Source organism: Pan troglodytes, chromosome 3, assembly GCF_028858775.2.
Source record: "Pan troglodytes isolate AG18354 chromosome 3, NHGRI_mPanTro3-v2.0_pri, whole genome shotgun sequence".
NCBI lineage: Eukaryota > Metazoa > Chordata > Mammalia > Primates > Hominidae > Pan > Pan troglodytes.
Window position 1 is genome coordinate 95624757 of NC_072401.2, and position 21500 is coordinate 95646256.

Genomic DNA, 21500 nt, shown 5'->3' on the forward strand with positions numbered 1-21500 from the left:
TTTTTTCTAGAGATGGGGTCTTGCTATGTTGTCCAGGCTGCTCTCAGACTCCTGGCCTCAAGCTGTCCTGCCATCTTAGCCTCCCAAAGTGCTGGGATTACAGGCATTAAACACCACACCTGGCTCGAGGGTCAGGGAATGGTTTCTAAAGAGCGTGGTCAGAAAAGCCTCAATTGAGAAGACAGTGCTTAATTGAGAAGACAGTACTGGAACAAAGACATAAAGGGGGTGAGAAAGTGAACCATGTAGTTGTGGGGGAAAGAGTATTCCAGGCATTGGGAATATCATGTTCAGTGACTATATTATGCCTGGTGTTTTTGAGGAAAGTGGGAGGGACATGATGCGGAGTGAAGGATCTGAAGCCATAGTGTAAAGGATGAGATGAAGGAGGGGCTTCATCACCTTAGTTCCATAGGCTGTTTGGTTTTTATTCTGACTGAGATGGGAATTCCTAGGAGAATATTGAACAGAGAGGTAAAATTATCTGAGTTAGATGTTTAAAAGGTCTTAATGACTGTGAGGGAGCAGTAGTAAAAGCATAAATATTGTTGTAATAACCCATCAAAAATGATGGAGACTTAGATGAGGCTAGTGCCTGTGGGAGGGATAATAAGTGGTTAGATTCTGGAATATACTTTGAAGATGGAGCAAGAGAGGATTTGTTGCTGGATTTCATGTGGGTTGGGAGATAAAGGAGTCAAGGATCACCCTAAGATTTTTGGCCTGAGCAAACTGGAAGGATGGAGTTACTAGGTACTGAGATAAAGGTGACTGTTTCTGCTGTGGGTGGGCAAACACCTTTTGAAGGAAAGTCAGCAATTCATTCTTGAACATGCTATGATTGAGAACACTCCTAGACGTCTAAATGGAGATGTCAAGTAGGTATAATTAGATTTGGGACATTTGAGTTCCGGGGAGAGATTACATGTCTGAATTTACTAGGTGACAGAGTATTGGTTTGCTATTTAAAGCCATATGATCAGATGAAATCAGTGTAAGGGACACTAGTATAGTATACCTGAAGAAGGGAAGTCCTCTTGGTTGAAATACTGAGGCTAGGGGAACTCTGGATTTTTAGAATCAGGGAGATGAGAAGAAACCTGTAGAAGGTTCTGAGGAGGAGCTATTGAGGTAAAAGGCTATATGGTCTTCTAGAAGTTAAGTGAAGATAAAGTGTTGTAAGAAAGAGCAAGAGATCGGACTGTCTACTTCTGATAAGATGAGGACTTCATCTTAAAATGAAATTTTCACATGAAGCTGTGATAAACATGCCTAATTCTGAAATTTACTCCAAGATAAAATGTAGTGAAGATCCTGCATGGTTAATCCTGAGGAAAATTGGCATATTTTGGAAAAATTGTAGAAAAGTTGCAAAAAAATAATGCATTATCAACTCTCACAATCTTTTCAGAATTACCCTTGTTAGCATTTTCCCACAATTGCATTATCACTCTCTTCGTAAACAGCAATTACAATTACTACTGAACACTTTGCCTGCAGTATTTTCTCATTTATCTCCTAAAAACAAGGTCATTCATGTGCATATTAACAGTAATATTTCAAACCCAGAAATACCAATTAACACTAGTACAATACTATTATCTAATATACTTCACATATTTCAATTTTGCCAGTTATACCAGTAATGTCCTTTAGAGCATTGCTACTCAAAATACTGATTTATAAATAAGGAATATGTCTTAGAATGCAAATCAGGGTACTGATTCCTTCACCAAGAATATCTTGCGTGAAAAAAAAAAAAAACAGCTGAACTAAGCAATGTGCTCAGTAACGTAGTTGTTTACGTTCTGTTGCTAGTTCCTTATGTTGTCATGGACAGACTACAGTTGGAGAACTAGCAGTCAGTCCCTGGACCATATTTTCAGTAGTACTTTATGGTAATTTTTTTTTTTACAGTGGATTTAGTTTGTCATATCTCTTTAAACTCATTTAATCTGAAACTATTTCTCAGTCTTTTTTTGTTTCTCAGGATACTGACCTTTGAAGATAATAGGCCAGGTTTTTTTAGAATTTTTCTAAATTTGGGTTTAACTAATGTTTCTTCATGGTTAAATTTAAGTTAAGTGGAAAGACTACTACATACTGCTACCTAAATGATCTTGTGTCGTCCTCAGTGTGTCATATCACCCTGAGGCATGTGTCAGGAGACACATGATATCCATTTGTCCCATTATTGTTGAACTTTGATGACTCAATTAACGTGGCCCCTGCTAGGTTTTGTCTGTCAAGTTACCATTTTTCCCTTTGTAATAAATAAGTTATCTGTGGAGAGATACTTTGAGACTGGGTAATAGTCCTATTCGCTAGCCAGCTTTCACTCAGTAGTTGTAGTATCTTGATTTTTGTCGGATTAATTTATGATAATGATGGTGGGAAAATGTGGTATACTAACCAGTGTTCTAGAACTTAACACTTGTATTTGGTAGTCTGTAAAGAAATGTTCCTTTTTCTCCCCATTTGTGCTTTTATTTATGTGGTACAATAAATATCAAAATGAAATTATAGATGTGTACTTATTCAGTGGTTTATAATTTAGTACTATTATTACTCATTTTGGTGCACAAATTTCTCAGTTTTGGCAGCTGAGGGCCTCTTCAAACAGGCTGTTGTGTTTGTTTGAGGGATTCCTATCATTTTCCTTTCTGGAACAAGGTATCCCAGACTTCTACTTCTCCTACCTCAAGCCTGAAATTAAAATTAGCAATTTCTCCAAGTAGTTCTGGTTCTTTTTAGTAGGAAATGATACTTGGAAATCTAGAAACTTCTTTTGTGTTCTTTCTTTGCTGCTGGTGAGGTAGGAATTAATGTCATTGCCCTTTCAGCAGAAGGACCTAGGAAATACTGGGGTGTAGGGGGTTGGAGTTAGGGAGAGAGAGAAGGAAAAATGTGAAAATGTGTGGTTTTTTTTTTTTTAATCATTTGTTTACAATGATACTGATAATTCTAATCTATCACTACAGGTCTTTTCTTTGCCTCTCATTCTGTTTTCTTCTGACAGTGAGAACCCTGACTTCTACCAGTATCAGTATATTTACTAATCTGTTCAGTCATCAAGTATGCATAAAATAGTTTTAGAATAGCTGCACCCATACTACTTGACCATTGAGGGTATACAGTCAATGCACTTGGATTATTAATTAATTAATTTAAATGTTATTCATTTGAAATACCATTAATTATTTTGTATTCCTTTTAGGGTTTTTCCCTTGTTCTTTTCTTTTAAATTTTACTTTCAAATATTTAAAATATGAACAAGATTCCAAAAATCAAAACTCTACAAAGGATATACTCAGATCCCTTACTCTCTTTCTGTCCCTTCTCCATTCAAACCTTAGAACTAACCAGTTTGTTTAGTTCATTGTCATACTTTCGTGTATTTTTTTCTTGTTTGTTACACAAAAGATAGCATACTACATGTGTGTATATTCATTTGTTCTTTTATTTACTTAGCATATATGTATATATCTCCTGGAAATCATATCAGTTCTAGAAATTTTTATTATTTTTTGCAACTCCATAGTACTACATTGTGTGAACATTCCTTATTTTATTCGTTCATTCCCCATGTGTGGGCATTTTGGTTATCACAGTTTCTTAAGCTTGACATTTATTGACATTTGGGGCCAGATAATTCTTTGTTGTGAGGTGCTGCCCTGTACATTTAGGATGGTTAGTTAAGTATCTCTGACCTCACCCCAGCAGATGCCAGTAGCATTTCCCTAGTCAAGACAATCAGAAATATCTCCAGACATTGCCAAATATCCCCTTGCAGCAAAACTACCCCCTACCCCAACTTTGAGAACCCACTGATGTATATGCTAGAAACTCTGGCAGTAGATAAAATCTCCTAGGAAGCATTCATAGACAAGAAAGAACTGAAGGCAGAATCCTAGGTAGCTTCAGCAGTTGAAGAAGGTGAACAAAGGAAGAAGAGCCTGTTACAGAGATTCAGGACAGGCTGAAAGGTAAAAGGAAAATCAGAAGTAATGTTGCAGAACCCCTGAGGTGAGGGTGGGGCCAAATTTTCAAGGATATGTTTGTCAACAATGTACAGGACAACACAGGAAAACTTAGATAAGCAATGAAAAGTTTTTATTCCATTCAGCAGTTTAAAAGACATTATTGTCCTTAGTGAGAACAGTTTCACTGAGTGGTTGTGTGAAAGATGTAAAAACAATAAGTTTGAGAACTCCATAAGAAAGGATGTAGAAAATCAGTCTAATAAAATCTGTGAAATAGAGGAGAATGGGGTTTTTTGTTTGTTTTTTTTCTTGCTGCTGTGTCCACAGTGCCCGGAAACCCTGGCACATGGAATTAATTGAATTAATGCAGTCTTGAGCACATTGCCGATTGGGGAGGAAGAGCTTATGAAGAGAGAAAAGATTCAGGAGAAACATAGTAGATAGTTAGAGCAGAGTCTTGTAGATGTAGAAAGGGCTAGAATGCCTTAGCAGTGAGAGGGGACTTTGTCTTTAACAGGAAGGAACTTCTTTATCTGAGACTGGAAAAAAGAGCAAGTGGTCAACTCTGTTGTTCTTACAGGTTTTTTTCTTTTGTTTTTAAAGTTTCAAGCACACAAGAAAATGAAATAGTATATAATGAACACCTGTATACCTTCCACCTAGATTTAACAGTTGTTTTCCGTATTTGTTTATTGTGTCATCTATTATTATTTTTAGCTGAAGTATTTTAAATTACGGACATCCCAGCATTTCTTCCCTTAATACTGGTTATGTATCTGCCATCTATCAATGAACAATTCTCTAATATCATTTAACTTGTACCTTAGGTTCAGATTTCATGTTTTTTATAGCTGATTTTTTTCAAAACCAAGATCTAAATTACATTTGGCTATTAGGCTTCAACTGTGTTAATCTAGAATGGGCCACTCCCCTTTTCTGCTTCTCTAAAGAGATCAAGTCTTTTCTCAGAAAAAACAGATTTTTCTTTTTCTTTCCTTTTTCTTTTTAGACAGAGTCTTGCTCTGTTACCCAGGCTGGAGTGCAGTGGTGTGATCTCAGCTCACTGCAACCTCTGCTTCCTGGGGTCAGATGATTCTCATGTCTCAGTCTCCCTAGTAGCTGGGATTACAGGCACCCGCCACCATGCTGAGCTAATTTTTTTAATTTTTAGTGGAGATGGGGTTTCACCATGTTAGCCAGGCTGGTCTTGAACTCCTGACTTCAGGTAATCCACCCACGTCGGCCTCCCAGAGTGCTGGGATTACAGGTGTGAGCCACTGCACCCGGCTGGTTTTTCTTTTTCTTCATGACATTATTTATTTTCTATCACTTGTATTTCCTGTAGTCTGGAAGATAAATCCAAGCCATAGTGATATTCATTGTCAGCATCAATATTTATTACATCATGAGGCACATGAATTTGTTAGATCATTGAGTCTGATCACTGGATAAAGGTTGTGACCACCAGAAGAGTAAATATCTTTGAAAGTGGTTATCCAGGGCAGGAATTATAAAAGGATTTTAACCTGAATGCTTTCATTTTCTCAGTCACCTAAGAGGCAAAGTCAGGTAGGGAGCAGGGAATATAGAGAGGCATAATGAAAATTCAAAGTTGAGTACATCAGGAATGAGAAGTCTAGGTATAATAATGCAAAGGAAATGCATGTGATTGTCTTCAAATATTTGAAGGACAGGCATAGTGATAAAGGAAGAGGTGTAGTTGCCTCGTTACTTTAGAGCGGTTTCTCAGAGCTGATCTCAGGAAGTCAACCTAGAAGCTTTTGAAATACGTACACTGGCTAGGCACGGTGGCTCACACCTGTTATCCCAGCACTTTGGAAGGCCAAGGCGGGCGGATCGCTTGAGCCTAGGAGTTCAAGACAAGCCTGGCAGAAGCTCTGGCAGTAGATAAAATCTCCTGGGAAACATGGCAAAACCCTGTCTGTACAAAAAACACAAAAATAGCCAGGTGTGGTGGCAGGCACCTGTGGTCTCAGCTACTCAGGAGGCTGAGGTGGGAGGATTGCTAGAGCCTGTAAGGCAAAGGTTGCCGTGAGCCAAGATGGCACCACTGCACACCAGTCTGGGTGACAGAGTGGAACCCCGTCTCAAAAAAAGAAAAAACACACATATTCTGTTCTTTGGAAATTTGCTTTTAGATGTTCTTAGGCATCACATGTTGTGCCATAAAGGACACAACAGAAATAACATGAGTACATATAGAGAAATTGCATATTCTAGATATGTGTCTAAGAGAGCTATTCAGAAATAGAATTAGCAGCATAGCAAAGTCTGAGTTCACTAATGTTAAGAATATACCTAAGTATAGTCCCATCTTGCTTTCATTCTCTGATCTCTATAACTTACATTCATTTGTTACTGTTCTAGTTCTGATCTCTAGAGTGCCTACCATGTTTGAAAACCAAAATTTCAAAATGAGATTTTTTTGTTTAGGGAATAAATGAGTAAAATTTGACTCAAAATGTCTTTTATAAAGGATAAACATATGAAGTTAAATAGAACAGGAATAAAGTTAGTTGTTGGAGAATAAACCCTCATATGAAATAAATATTCCCTGTTTGCTGAGGAAATGTTTTGTTTCTGGCAGAGATTCCTATATTCAATGGGACCATTCTGATTTTAGCAGTTAGATCCTGATCACACCTAGGTAGGCCTGAAAATTACTTTATCTTTGTATCCATTTAATCTTCATAATTTCTTAGGAGTAGCATAACTTCGTCTGACATAGAGAGTATTGGTGAAAGAAGATGAGTAAAGAGGAAGTGGGCATGCAATAAATGCGTGTGAATCCTAACAAAATAAATGCTAGGAAGTTCCTTTTGTTTGTTTCCATCCCAGCTCAGGGTTGAGATTTTTTCAGTGTATACCGATGTTGGTAATGTAGATTTTTCACATAACTACACTGAAATGGAAAAAAAAGGTCTCTTTCTGACAAGTATAGATTGCATTTACTATTGAAAAGAACTGCAGATGTGTTGTACTATGTATACACATAGACACTATAATGAAATAACATTAGTAATACATTAAAAATGTTTTTTGCTCCTCTAAAAATATTTTTAGTTCTGAGCCATCTGAAGATGAAGAGTCCCAAGGCCTTCCTACCATGGCACGTAGAAATGATGATATTTCAGAATTGGAAGACCTTTCGGAATTGGAAGACCTTAAAGATGCTAAACTTCAGACTTTGAAGGAACTTTTTCCACAGAGAAGTGACAATGATTTACTTAAGGTTATATTCATTGGTTATTGTAGCTGTAATGATGATAAAATCTCTCCTGCATTCAGTGCTATAGTTAGTAGTGGATAGTGATTTTTCTAAAGATATCTTACGTTTGAAGATATTAACTATTAAATCTAAAGGAAGTAAATGCCAGACATTTATTTATTGAAAGTCTTAACTTTTTAATAGATGAGGTTATTTATTTGTAAATAGTGCAGTAATTAAAGCCTTAATAGCGAACATAGGTTGTGAGTTTTTTTGTGTTTGAATGTTTCTAAAATGCATAACCTCCCCATTTCCATTAGAAATACTCAGAAATGTCAGGAACCACCTCACACAACTGTGACAAGGGTTTTTAGTGGCATTTAGTGCCCTGAAGCCAGCGATGCTAAACACCCTGCAGTACTAAGGACAGTCCATAACTAAGGATAGTCCTCCCAATAGCACTCTTGCTGAGAAATATTGATTTAACTACAGAAACAAAGGAGTATAGTTGAAATGTAAAGTGATGTTTAGGTATCTCTAATTATAAGAATAAATAAAAATTGACCAATTTAGTTTTAGGTAGAGAATAAATTTCTGAAGATTAATAAACAGTCTGTTCCTAGCTCTGCCACTTATTAGTTGAATTATCTTAGGGGAATCATTTAATTGCAGGTCGTTTGTATTTTCACCTTTGTATCTGTCATCGCTGCTACCACTACCAGTTCTCCTCCTCACCATATGAGGCTTAGGAGTTACCATATCTGTATGGACTAGGCAGGTAACTTTGAAGTGGTAGAGACTAGTATACTATAGAGTACATATTCTTTTTTAAAGGGGTAGCTGCTGTCTAGCTTCAGCAGGACATGGCCATATGAGCTGTCAGTGATAGCCCATTTTTACTGGATACTCAGATTTTTCAAATAAAGCCATAAGGCTGGATTTTTATTGAGGGTTGGTCACCACTTTAACAGCTATATTCCTATGCCTAAAATCACCCATTTAAAATATACAATTTTGTGGTTTTTACTGTATTTATGAAATAATGCAACTGACTCCCAAAAGAAACCTTATATCCATTAGCAGTCACTCTCCAGTTTTGTCCCTCTCCCAGTCCCAGGCAACCACCAATCCTTTTTTTTTTTTTTTTTTTTTTTTGCTTATTGTGGATATTTCATATAAATGGGATCAGATATGTGATATTTTGTGACTGGCTGCTTTCACCTAGTGGAAGAGATTCATCGCTGTTGCAGGATGTACTTTGTTCCTTTTAATGCTAACTAATTTAAAGAAAGATAAAAATAAACATGCTGTTCAAGCCAAACAACACGTGTCTGTGAACCATAGGTGGTCCTGTGCCTGCCAATTTAAGTGTAGATTACATTATTTTTAATCTATGTTATTTTTGACATGAATCCACTGGATTTTTTTCCACCCAGATCATTTTGATACCATCTGACTATTAGCTAAATGAAACTTTAGTGATATCTTGAGTCTACATTTTCTCTGACAGCAGTGTTACTTGTCTGCTAATGTGAATTTTTTGTGTGTGTGTGGAAACAAATGTAGACATGAGGGCTAAAGTATTTTAAAGCAGTAATAAGGAAAGAGCTTCTAATAGAATAAACATGGAGTATTAAAATATTCAACATAAAGGGCCAAATCTCAGTTTAAAAATACTTTCACTTGATTGCCAATTTTTAATGTAGTTCAGAGTTTTTTTTTGTAAAAATCTTTCTAATTTTGTAATTTTATTGGAAAAATAAGATTGATATGCATAATTTCCCTGAATGTTTCATAAATCAGTATCTGAAATTGTGTAATTTAGTATATCACACACTCCAGAGCACTCTCTTGAAGTAATCTCTATTTCAAGTGATCCCCTTCAGTTCTAGAGATTTAAAGGTAATGTTTATAAATTACTCAACAAAAGGTTTTAAATCCATGTAAAAGAATTCAAGAGGTTGTGAAATAGTTCTAGGCTCGCTAAGAATATGCTTTGGCTATTTTGAAAATGAAGAAGGCCAGTAGGATATATCTTAGCATCCAAGATTAGGAAAAATTAGTGTGGAAGAGAGCACTTGGATTTAAGGCTACTTGATTTAATACAAAAAGTAGCTTATTTAAAAGTAAGATCTTTTTAAAACAAGTAACTCATTTGAAATATGGGAAGCTATAATAGGAGAAAAATAGGGGATTTTGGTTTCTTCTGAAATCTAAAATTACTGAGCAGTATAAAAACAGTATATTAGAATGATGTCATGCAAGCAATATATGCATATGTTCTTGAAAAGATTCAGACAATTCAGAAATAGAGTAAAAATTAAGAGCCCTTATCCCATTTATCTCGAGCAGTATTAGATTTTTTTAAAAGAGCAGAATTGTCCTTTTTCCCCTAGAAATTAAAAAAAAAGTAAATAGATGTCTGTCAGTCTCCTCTTTCCCCTTTCTCTCTCCATCTGACACACACACATACACAAATATGAGCATGCACACACAGGCACGGAGTGGCCTGGACATGTTAAGTAGGAAGTTTTGTGTAAAACTTTGTAATTAAAATAGCAAAAACCTAGAATATACTGTATATATGTGATTGTGTTTTAATTTTTCCTTTATAGTAAGAATGAGTCAACCTGATACATTTTAAAATATGCTTAAAGTTCAGACCTTTTACATAAAACAGATTTTCTGAAAATTTATCATAGGACTTAATGAACTTAAACTATGACACACATACTTTCCTGTCATGTTTATATTTAATATGTTTGTTCTTAAATATTTCAGTAACTGAAATAATTCTCAAAGTGCTGATTTAAAACATTGATCTTTTCTCGTTCTGTTAGTTGATTGAATCAACAAGCACTATGGATGGAGCAATTGCTGCTGCCTTGCTGATGTTTGGTGATGCAGGTATGCTTGACTTAATTTTAAGCCATGTCGATTTATTGTTACGTCATAATAATAGTACCTTCTCATTAATATTGCTCCACAGTTTATCAGACACCTTTATGAATTCTTACAGGAATCTGTGAGGTATTAATAGTTTCACTGTTTTTCCCTAAAAAGGGAAGAAGTTTCTCACTGATAATTTTACTGCTTTTCTACCAATCAAATCTTGTAACAGTGAAGTTTTGTAGGATATATTTTCTCTCTTTTTAAAGTATAATTTCTAGTTGCGTTGTGATTTTATTATAGGTTTACAAATCTTAGTAGGAACATAATGTCTTAGGGAAAGTCGTAGCTGGTAATCAGCATTCCTTTAGTAAATATTTTTTCATGTTTCAGGGGCTTGGGATACAAAAATAAATGCATTTGAATGAGCTTGCAATATAGAAGCGTGTCCAGTTTTTTAATAAATGCTGACTTGATTTTTTTTAACTTACACATACTAAAAAAAAAAAAATGTAAAAATCACCTGACCCTACTACTAAAAAAGTATTTAAATAGTGAAAGCAAACCCACACTTCATTAACCACCCGTAAATTATAACCACCTTTTATGTCATTCTCAACTTTTTTCCTGCTTATATACACTGGCATACAACACACATACATTAGGTTACAAAATGTAAATATATTGGTTTGCATCTTTTAAAAAATCATATAATAATTTGTCATGGATAGCTTCACATTCCTCTGTGACTACCCACAGGATTAGTTTATTAACTGTTTCCCTATTAGCACTTACGTTTTCATTATTTCATTATTATAGCACTAAAGTAAATGTCCTTATACATAAATAGAACAAAAATTTCTGTTATTTATATAGGCTAAATTTCAAACTAGGATGTTCAAGCAAAGTGTATGCACATTTTAAATTTTAATATGTATTTCCATGTCCTTTTGTTAAAGGTTATGCCAGTTTATGCTTTTATCAACAGTATGTTTCTGAATGCTCATTTTTCTAAGTGGATTCTTACTACTATTAATTTTTTCGAGGTTTAAAATATGTACAAAAATACAAAACGATGTGTTCCCATGGACCCATCATTCTCCAATAATTATCCACCTCATTTTTCTTCCACTAAGTGGCCTGTATTCAAGTAGATTCTACATAAGATTTTTATTTTATCCATATGAAATATTTTAAACCTTTAATTTCCTCCAGTTTGAGCAAGGAGACAGTATTTTGTGGGTGCTACCTACAGAGTATCAAGATTCTTTTTTGTCTTCTATTTATTAATAGCTGTGTGACCTTGAGCAGTGTTGCCTGACTCTTCTGTCTTTGTTTCCTTAGCAGTAAAGTAGTATAATAGTGCCAAACTCAAAGGTCGTTGTGAAGAACTGATAATGTATACTACTTCTTATGGTGCCTGGTACATAGTGAGTGCATACCAAATGTTAGCAACTATTTGTTTAAGGGTCATCTGATGATTTAAAAAAAAAGTTAGAGGTGAATGTTAGGTGTGTCTTCCTCATTATTTCGTCCCTAGCACTTACTTTAAAAGCTTCTGAGCTAGGATTGTGCCACTGCACTGCAGCCTGAGTGACAGAGCAAGACCCTGTCTCAAAAGAAAGAAAGAAAGAGAAAAAAAACCTCCTGAAAAATGATAGGCTCAGTGAACATTTGTTGAGCTGCAAAATAGCTTGGGAAGTTTTGTAGCTTCCCAATACATTCTTGCTCTCACATTATCTCATTAGTCCATAAACATTTCATTAAAAACAGGTTGTGGAATTACTTTATTCCACGGTAGTATCTAATCTTTTTTCTCTTGAGCAATTCATCTTATTCAACTTATTCATTAATTTCACAAATATTTATTATGCTGCTTTTACTAGGTAGCACAGGCTGTGGCTTAGGTACTGAGATTACATGAGGAAACAAAGTGGATACAACCTCTGCCGTCATAGAGTTTACAATCATTAAATTTAACTTCAGCTGAGCTTTTTCTTATTCCATTGTACTTCAGATTATTTCAATTAAAAAAATGTTAAATGGCAAATTACAAGGAAATAAAAAATTAGGATTTTCTGGTTTTTTAATTAAACTTCCATGCTGCATCATGGAACGGACAGAACAGTCTTATCAGACATCTTCATTTTTAGCGTAGTGCTCTTTGAGGTAGTATATAGAATGACAGGTTTGTCTAACCTTGAAGATAAGGTTATTCTTCAGTATACTATGTTATTGAGACAGGAAACTATACTTGCCATTTTAGGACAGTTTTCAACAAAAGACCTTTTTAAATACCTGTAAGTGATCTTTAACAGATCCAGAAATTGTGACAGTTCCCATTGTTTCTTTTAACCACAAATTGCAGTCTTACAGACAGTATCAGCCTGCGTATTAAACACTAGGGATGTTTTTATGCTGTTTGTTTTGAAAGTTTTTGTTTTTGAATATGAAATTACAGAAACAAAAAAGTGTATATCCAAAGTTTTTACTCTACTTCAGAAGGTAAGAGTACGAATTTATTGATGTTGTCCGGAGTCTCTCTAGCTGCCCTGTTGTGTTTTTTTTTTTTTTTTAATTTTTTATTTTGAGACAGGGCCTGACTCTGTCACCTAGGCTGGAGTGCAGTGGTGCGGTCTCAGCTCACTACGACCTCTGCCTCCCAGGCTCAAGTGATCCTCACGCCTCAGCCTTCCAAGTAGCTGGGACTACAGGCATGCACCACCACGCCTAGCTAATTTTTGTAGTTTGAGTAGAGATGGGGTTTCACCATATTGCCAAGGCTGATCTCGAACTCCTGAGCCCCAGAGATCTGCCCACCTCAGCCTCCCAAAGTGCTGGGATTACAGGCATGAGCTGTGCACCTGGCTTCTGTTCTGTTCTTTTTAGGAAAGAATTCAGCATGTCTAGGTGATGTGGCAAGATTATCTGGTTTGAAGGTTTTTTTCAGACTTAAAATATTACCTTTAGAATATTGTGGTTAGTGTTTGTAGTGACACAAATACTCTGCTTTAAAATGTTAATAACATTCCATTTTTATTTTGTAATAGCCATGTTAATGAAATTTTTAAGCTGACATGTATGTATGTATTTGAGCTGCATAGTTAGGGCTCTGATATAATTAATGCTGAAATCTTAAACCTTTGTAGTCTTTAGCAGGTGCTTTCATAGTAGCACAGCAATATGTCTGACAAACTTGTTCTCTGAAAGCAAAAGTATTTAAGAAGTAGGTAAATGTATACATAATGTATACAAGCATACATAAGTAGCATATGTAGCTCTAGTTTGTTTTCTTCCAGTCACAACAATATGCAGATTTCTTGTTACTGCTGTACTCTATGTTATATTCTCTTGTTTTTACATTAAAAGCATTTGTTGCTTAAGCTCTCTGTATCTCTATCCTCCTCATTTGTGAAATAAAAATGTTACCTACTTTGTAGGTTTGTGTGTGAAAAGTAAATGAAACAATAGTTTATAAAAGACCTTGTGCAAGGCCTGGTACATAGTAGACTCAGAAATTGCTGGTTTCTGTGATGGTATTCAGATAACTTACACTTGGTGGGGGTCAGCTTTATTTCACTGCCCAACACTCAGCCACTTGGAAGAATCCCTCCCTCCTAATGTTGCTCTGTAGAATTACTCATCAATTTAGAGATGCATATTTTTAGATTAAATAATGTGATGGTTTATGAATATAGTATTACAGTGATTTCTACTTCTGAAAGACTGCAAAGAATGTTTACTTTTTTTTTCAATTCAGTCATATGTAGAACAACAAACACTGGGCCTGATATCAAGAGAACTGTCTAGTATTCATTATAATACATTTTTGCCTTTGTTTTACATTAAATTGATTTTTTGCTATTTCTGTGCAAAGTTTGAGTGTGCTGCTCTGCTTTAAAAGGTGGTGGGCCCAGGAAAAGAAAATTATCTTCTTCTTCAGAGCCATATGAGGAAGATGAATTTAATGATGATCAATCTATAAAAAAGACAAGACTGGATCATGTAAGTTTATATTTGAATTACAGTATCAAAATTGGCTGCTTAAGGTTAGGATATGTGGAGTTTGTGGATATTATTAGACCTGAAAATCCACCTAAATGAATTCCTTTCTATCACAACTAAGGGAATTTACGTCTACATTTAATTTGTGACTGTTTTTGCTTTTTAATTTATCCAGTATGAAGCCTGCTTAAGCACAGACTATTTTGTGTCTGTGGATATCAGACCTGAAAATTTGTCTAAATGAATCATTCTTTCTTTTCTTTCACAACTAAGCCAGATAATTTGTGCTTGCATATAATTTGTGACTGTTTTTGCTTTCTTTTAAATTTATCCAGTATTAATTGCTTATCTCTGCCCTCTTCATTACATTGGGTTCTCTGAACTGTGTGCGTGTTCATCTCCAAATTTCCCCTTTTTATAAGGACAACAGTCAGATTAGGTCCCACTCTAATGACCTCATTTTAACTTGAGTGTCTCACTAATGACCCTGTCTCCAATAAGGTCACATTCTGAGGTACCGGGCATTAGGACTTCAACATTTGAATTTGGAGGGGACACAACCCATAATAGTGGTGTTTCCAGAAGCAGGTGGATAGGGAAGGCAAATTCATACTTAGAGCAGGTTATCTGTTACTATATCTTTCATGATGAATCGTGAAGGTGTAATCATCCTGCCACCAGACAGTTGACTGAATCTCCCAAGGAATGGTGCTATAATGGGAACTCGTTGGCCTCTGTTCCTTGCAGGTTGGGCACTGACCGTAACAATAGCCAGATTAATCTTGGTGTGGAAAGTCTTACCTTGTTGACTTGCATGCACAGACTCAAGCCCAGTTGCCATGGCCATTTGTACATGGGCCTATTGAGCAGGCATTCAAGTGGCTGTGGACTTAACTGGTGTTCACAAAATGGATGATCTTGTATACCTGATCTTTAAAAATTTTCTCTGCCACGTGTGCACCCTTGGCTGAACATTCACACAAACACCGTTATCCTTGTATTCTATTCTCAGGATAACTTCTTTTTTTTTGTTTTGTTTTGTTTTTGAGACAGAGTCTTACTCTGTCCCAGGCTGGAGTACAGTGGTGTGATCTTGGCTCACTGCAACCTCCACTTCCCTGGTTCAAGCAATTCTCGCGCCTCAGCCTCCGGAGTATCTGGGATTACAGGAGTGCAGCACCACGCCCAGCTATTTTTTTTTTTTTTTTTTTTAATTTTTTGTGGAGATGGAGTTACACCATGTTGGCCAGGCTGGTCTCAAACTCCTGACCTCAAGTGATCCACCCACCTCGGCTTCCCAAAGTGCTGAGATTACAGGCGTGAGCCACCACGCCCGGCTGTGTTCTCAGAATAACTTATATTCTGAGATGTTCGACAATGTACCTCTTCCCCAGACTTCCTGGTCACCAGTTTTTTAAGTCTTCTTTTTAGCCTCTGTTCCTGATACATTGCTGATCTCTACCTCTGGCCATCTCTTGGTACACAAAATGGGCAACAAGATGTACTGCCCAAAGTTGTACACAGGGCTACTCTCTGAGTTGGGTTTATATTATAGCAGTTGTTCACTTGGCTGGTTCTAAAATTATGCAAATCCTTTGTAAAGTCAAGCTGGTTCAGGCTGGGTGCATTAGCTTATGCCTATAATCCCAGCACCTTGGGAGGCCAAGGCAGGAGGATTGCTTGAGCCCAGGAGTTCAAGACCAGCCTGAGCAATATAGTGGGACTCCTGTCTCTGCAAAAAAAAAAAAAAAAATTTTTTTTAATTAGCTGGGCATGCTTACATGCAGCTGTAATCTCAGCTACCCGGAGGCTAAGGAGGGAGGATTACTTGAGCCCGGAAGGTTGAGGCTTCAGTGAGCCATAATTATGCCACTGCACTCCAGCCTGGGTGACACAGTGAGACCTGTCTCACAACATACAAATGAAGTTTAGGATTTCTTCCCTCTTTCTCAGGTCATAAAGAATTTTCTCTTTTCTTTCTTTTCGAGACAGAGTCTCATCCTGTCGCCCAGGCATGATCTCGGCTCACTGAAACCTCTGCTTCCCGGGTTCAAGTGATTCTCCTGTCAGCCTCCCACGTAGCTGGGATTACAGGCGTGTGCCACCATGTTCAGTTAATTTTTGTGTTTCACCATATTAGCCAGGCTGATCTCAAACTCCTGACCTCAGGTGATCCACCTGCTTTGGCCTCTCCAAGTGCTGGGATTACAGGTGGCAGCCACTGTGCCCAACCTATCAGGTCATAAAGAATTTTTTATAATGCCTCAGGTAATAGTTGAAGAAGGGGCAGCAGTGATGCAGAAGCAGGTACCATGAGAGTCTGAGACATCTGCACATGCAATTTATTTGTGTCTCTTGAACCTACTCAAGTCCATTCTCAAGTATACCATTTCTACTTGATGATGGGTTGCTGCTGCCAATGCTCCGTTTTAGGCTAGGTAAATCAGATACCCAGATCACATAACGGCTCAAGTCTCATGGTCATTTGATGTTCTGTGGTCAACCATTCTGCTTTTATCAGGATTTATTGTCAAGTCAATAGCTGTTTCACAAAAATACATCAGTCAGTTCTGTTTTTAAAATGTGAATTTATTCCAGTGTTAATACATTAGAGAACGATTTGAGCATAATCCAAAATTTGCATGTGCTTATGTGCAGTTTTGTCCATAAGAAATAGTAGGTGATCATAGAAAATTGCTTCCAGCTGAACCAAGCCACATAAAACACACACGTTTCCAGTATCCACTGGCTGCCTCTTTTTACCATGTATATTATCCTGTTAGGTGGTGATATGCTATTCTTTGACATTTGTGATCTTTTCTATTTGAAAAAAGCACTCATTCAACATCTCAAACCTACCTAAGCATTCTGGTTCAAAAATGCCACATAGTGCATGCAGAGGGAATGTTTTGAGTATTAAGGAGAAGCTTGAAACAAGAAAACATTTGGAAAGATAAAAACATAACGATACATCCCAAGCAACAGATATAAAGGAATCCACATTATGGACCATCAAAGATAATGCCACAAAAATAAAAGTGTATGTATGGCTGGACCAGGTTCAAGTGCTGGAAAGTCCATAAGAACAAGGCATAAAGAAACAGAAGAAAAGGAAAGATTGTCAAATATTTGGATTCAAGACCAAAGGGTGAAAAACTTAAGGAACAACCTTTCTCATATAGATCTTTGTAATTATATACACAGACCTAAAATAGAAGTCACTGTACCCTGCATAAGTGGCTCCTTTTAGTGCTAGTAGTGGTTGCTTTAATGATTTCAAACAGTGCTACAGTTTCCTACAAACAATGCTACAGTTTCCTAAGCCTTTGGCCGTCAGACATAACTATTAGTGTAGATATGAAAGCTGCAAAAGAATTTTTCAGCAGTGATACGGAAGTAAATTGAAGGCAGCTGTGCATGGTGTTAAATTCTTGGTTTTGATTAAACAAATATCTGTTATGAACGCATGCCTCGAATAACCCAAATATGAAAGACAGAAAACATGCTCTAGGATTTAAGGCTCCTAAAGGTAACATAACTGTGATATTCGGCACCAGTGCCAAATGGAGATTTGAAGCTGAAGCCAATAATGTCACTCACCAAACTTTGAGCCTTTTAAAAGATATTGTTAACGTCAGCCTTTGAGGTTCATGTCAGGTATAGCAAAAATGTATGGATGGCTGCCCACATTTGCATTTATATTTTTACTTAGTTCTTCTCTGTTAAAGAGGATGAATGCCCCAAAACATTAAAAAAAAAAAACTTAACTTGAAAAATTCTTACAGTGTATCAAGCTCTCTCTCTACAAAAGCAGAATTCAACCTATGTCACATTCTTCCTTTTGCCTCCAAAAACCACCTCTCTGATAACAGCCCCTTTTTAAATGTGTGACAGCAGTGTTTATAGCTTACTATTTAAAGTGAACATTTAAGCTATTAATTGCTGTTACCTAAGGCAGGGATGCAGAAGTGGTTACAGAATGTTGGAAGAGGTTTAACATTGCAATGTCATTGTTGAAGCCTGGAGTAATATACCGAGAGTGTTTGTGTTATGTGTGGCAGAAAATTGCCTTTGACTTGATTCTTTATTTTGAAGAATTTGATACTTCAGAGAAATTTTAAAAGTTTAAAACAAGCTATATTGATCTAAGAAAACAGTTTGGACTCGGAGCAGTCAAAAATGAGGATATTGAAAAGTTTCTAGGGTCCTGTCCTGATGATCTAACCACAGAAAACATTCAGCAACTTGCTGCTGATGGCTGTATGGATGCAGAAGATGTCGATGACAGTGATAATGAAAGTCAGAAGTCTGTGTATGCCATGACAGTGTAATACAAATGATCAGATGTTTTAAATGCTGTGAAAATAATTGGACTGCCTTGAAGATAATGGCTTTACTGCTGAAGATATTAGGATAGTCTTGTATGGCATCCGGATGAATTTGGAACCGTACAGGCAGCTTTAGTGTAAAAGGAGGAGGCTGGCAACACCACAGAAATTTTATTTATTCTTTATATTTTAAGTTAGTACAGCAGACATAACACAAGAACAGTGAGCTACAACCTTCTGTATCTGGTGTTAAAAATTTCCATTCATTTTCAGATAACCTGTTTTTTGCCACTTCACAATAACTCGTAAGCTGTAACCCTTCCAATGTCCACAAGCAAACTTCAGCTCATATTTATTGTAGTATTTAGGTATTAACTATTTAATGTGTGTAAAATTGTATCATTTTTATTAGATTGCCTTCTCTTTTTATATGTCACTGATGAAGTTTTTGACATTGTATCTCTAACAGTTTTTCTCCTAAAGGCTGCAATTTTTACTTTAACAATTTTGCATAATGCAGTAATTTTTGGAAATATATGTGTCACAGCAAAACTGACTGTGGTCAGTAGAAGAGGACATGATGACCTTTCTTTAAAACTCTCTGCAACGATTTTCCCATTGGGGCTTGCCAAAGACTTCATACAATATCCTTACCTGCAACAGATTCTTGGAGAATCATTGCATCTGCTGGTCACGAAACCCAAGTGGCAGAGTACCTTGTGTTGCACTCTGGACCTGGTACAGAGCCGTCTCTTAACCTGGGCCCCATTCATAACTGACATTCTTTTTTTTTTTTTTCTTTTGAGATGGAGTCTCGCACTGTTGTCTGGGCTGGAGTGCAATGGCATGATCCTGGCTCACCGCAACCTCCGCCTCCCGGGTTCAAGCAATTCTCCCACCTCAGCCTCCCGAGTAGCTGGGATTACAGGTGCCTGCCACCACGCCTGGCTAATTTTTTGTATTTTTAGTAGAAACGGTGTTTCACTGTGTTGGCCAGGCTGGTCTCAAACTCCTGACCTCGTGATCCACCCGCCTCAGCCTCCCAGAGTGCTGGGATTACAAGCGTGAGCCAGCGTGCCCAGCCATAACTGACAATCTTAAGAGGTATTTTATAAAATGAATCAAGCAGTACACACCCTAATGAAGTATATCTTGCCTCCAGTGTGCAGTGAGCTCCCAATGTCCAAACAGTCTAAAGAGGCAGATAGGTGCGGCCTTTCTTTTTTCTTAAGAGTGGAGTTTGCAACATGCTCCAGACTACACTCCCACAAAAGTGGTGGGCCTCAGAGTGAGGATGGTTATTCCTTCACCCTGATATGTGGCATGTACGTATCTGACCAGTACCATTGAAAATATCCACTACCTTTATCAAGTCCAGTCAACATGATGTCAGTATAGTGGATCAAGTGATACTCTCTAGACTGTGCAAAACCATCTAAGTCCATGAGTACTGTATTATTTGAGAGAGCCAGGAAAGTTACGCTAACTCTGAAGACTGAAGGTATATCATTAAACCTGCCAAGATAAAAACAGATTGCTTGTTTGATCTAATTGGGAAAGGGGAAAAAGCAAGTGCTTGATTGATAACTGCATAGCCATATTGATTTGCTCCAGCAAAAATACCACATCCTGTAAAGCAGCTGCAGTTGGAGTTTGATTGTTTATGATACTCTTAAATAATTCTTGCAAGACTCATCTACTTTTTGTATAGGTCAAGGAGGCATCTTACATTGGGATGGGATGGTGGTGTCAATATCTGCAGTTCCTTTAGGACTGTAGTAATTGCTTATTGTTGTTTTGATTGAGAGGGACAATTCTAGGGACTTGGATTTGGTGTTTCCTATAATAGTAGCCCATACATCATGGGTCAGGGAACTGATATAGTATGGGATTTCTGCCAGTGCCAATTATGTCTGTTCCAACTATGATTCTGGAGATGGAAAAATAAGCACTGGGTCGAATCATATCCCTTGGGCCCGCTGAGACAGATACAGGCCCAAACTTTATCAGCTAGCTTTTGTAAAGTGTCTGTGTAACCTCCTGGACCACATGAGTATATTCAGTCACTAGGGATTAGCAGAGCTGGCATAAGTGTGGGACCCAAGAGCAAACAACACATGATAGGCACACCATCTACTAAATATTTGATTCCGAAGAGCTGTTTACTGTTTTCCAGATATTTTATGTATTTTTTTATTGAGGTGAAATTGACATAGCATAAAATTAACCATTTTAGAGTGAACTATTTAATGCTATTTAGTACATTCACAGTGTTGTATACCATCATTCCTGTCTAGTTCCAAACGCTGTCATCACCTCGTAATAGCATGCTATACCCATTAAGCAGTTTCTCCCCATTCCCTCCTCCCCCTAACCCCTGGCAACCACCAATCTGCCTTCAGTCTCTGGATTTACCTGTTCTGAACATTTCATTTAGGTGGAATTATATAATATGTAACCTTTTATGTCTAGCCTCTTATTTTTTAATTTCAGAAAAATGTGTTCTATTTGTTTTTTCTTTTTTCAACTTTTATGTTAGAATTGGGGGTACCTGTGCAAGTTTGTTACAAAGGTATATTGCGTGATGCTGAAGTTTGAAGTATGAATGAATCTGTCACCCAGATAGTAAGGATAGTACTCCATAGGTAGTTTTCCTTAACTCTTCCCCCACATCCTCCCTCTGCCTTCTTGTGTTCCCCAGTGTCTGTTGTTCTCATTTTTATGAACATGTGTACCCAATGTTTAGCTCCCATTTATAAGTGGGAAATGTGGTATTTGATTTTTCTGATTTCACATTAGCTTGCTTAGGAAATGGTTTCCAGCTTCATCTGTGTTGCTGCGAAGAACATGATTTTTTCTTTTTTATTAGCCTCTTACATAGCATAATGCTTTCAAATATACTACAATGTTCATTCATGTTGTGGTGTGTATCAGTACTTCATTCTTTTTTATGACTTAGTGATATTCCATTTTATGTGTTTACCACAATTTATTTGTTTGTCTATGACGCACATTTGATATATTAACAAATGAACAACTGAAGTTTAGTTTTCACTTATGTAGTGA

At 36.9% G+C, this 21500-nt stretch overlaps 1 protein-coding gene across 6 annotated transcripts in view; it reads left to right on the top strand.

Annotated features, from left to right (window-relative positions):
• SMARCAD1 (SWI/SNF-related, matrix-associated actin-dependent regulator of chromatin, subfamily a, containing DEAD/H box 1) overlaps positions 1–21500 on the top strand; it is an 83464-nt gene that overhangs the window by 19306 nt on the left and 42658 nt on the right. For 3 of the 6 annotated variants that reach the window (XM_009448038.4, XM_001163670.6, XM_009448039.5), the window contains exons 4-6: positions 7068–7236; positions 10053–10119; positions 14006–14106. In XM_009448038.4, coding sequence (XP_009446313.1) covers positions 7068–7236; positions 10053–10119; positions 14006–14106 — 337 coding nt within the window. The remainder of the gene's footprint in view (positions 1–7067; positions 7237–10052; positions 10120–14005; positions 14107–21500) is intronic. The other 3 variants (XM_063809688.1, XM_063809689.1, XM_063809687.1) reach the window with 1 other exon arrangement.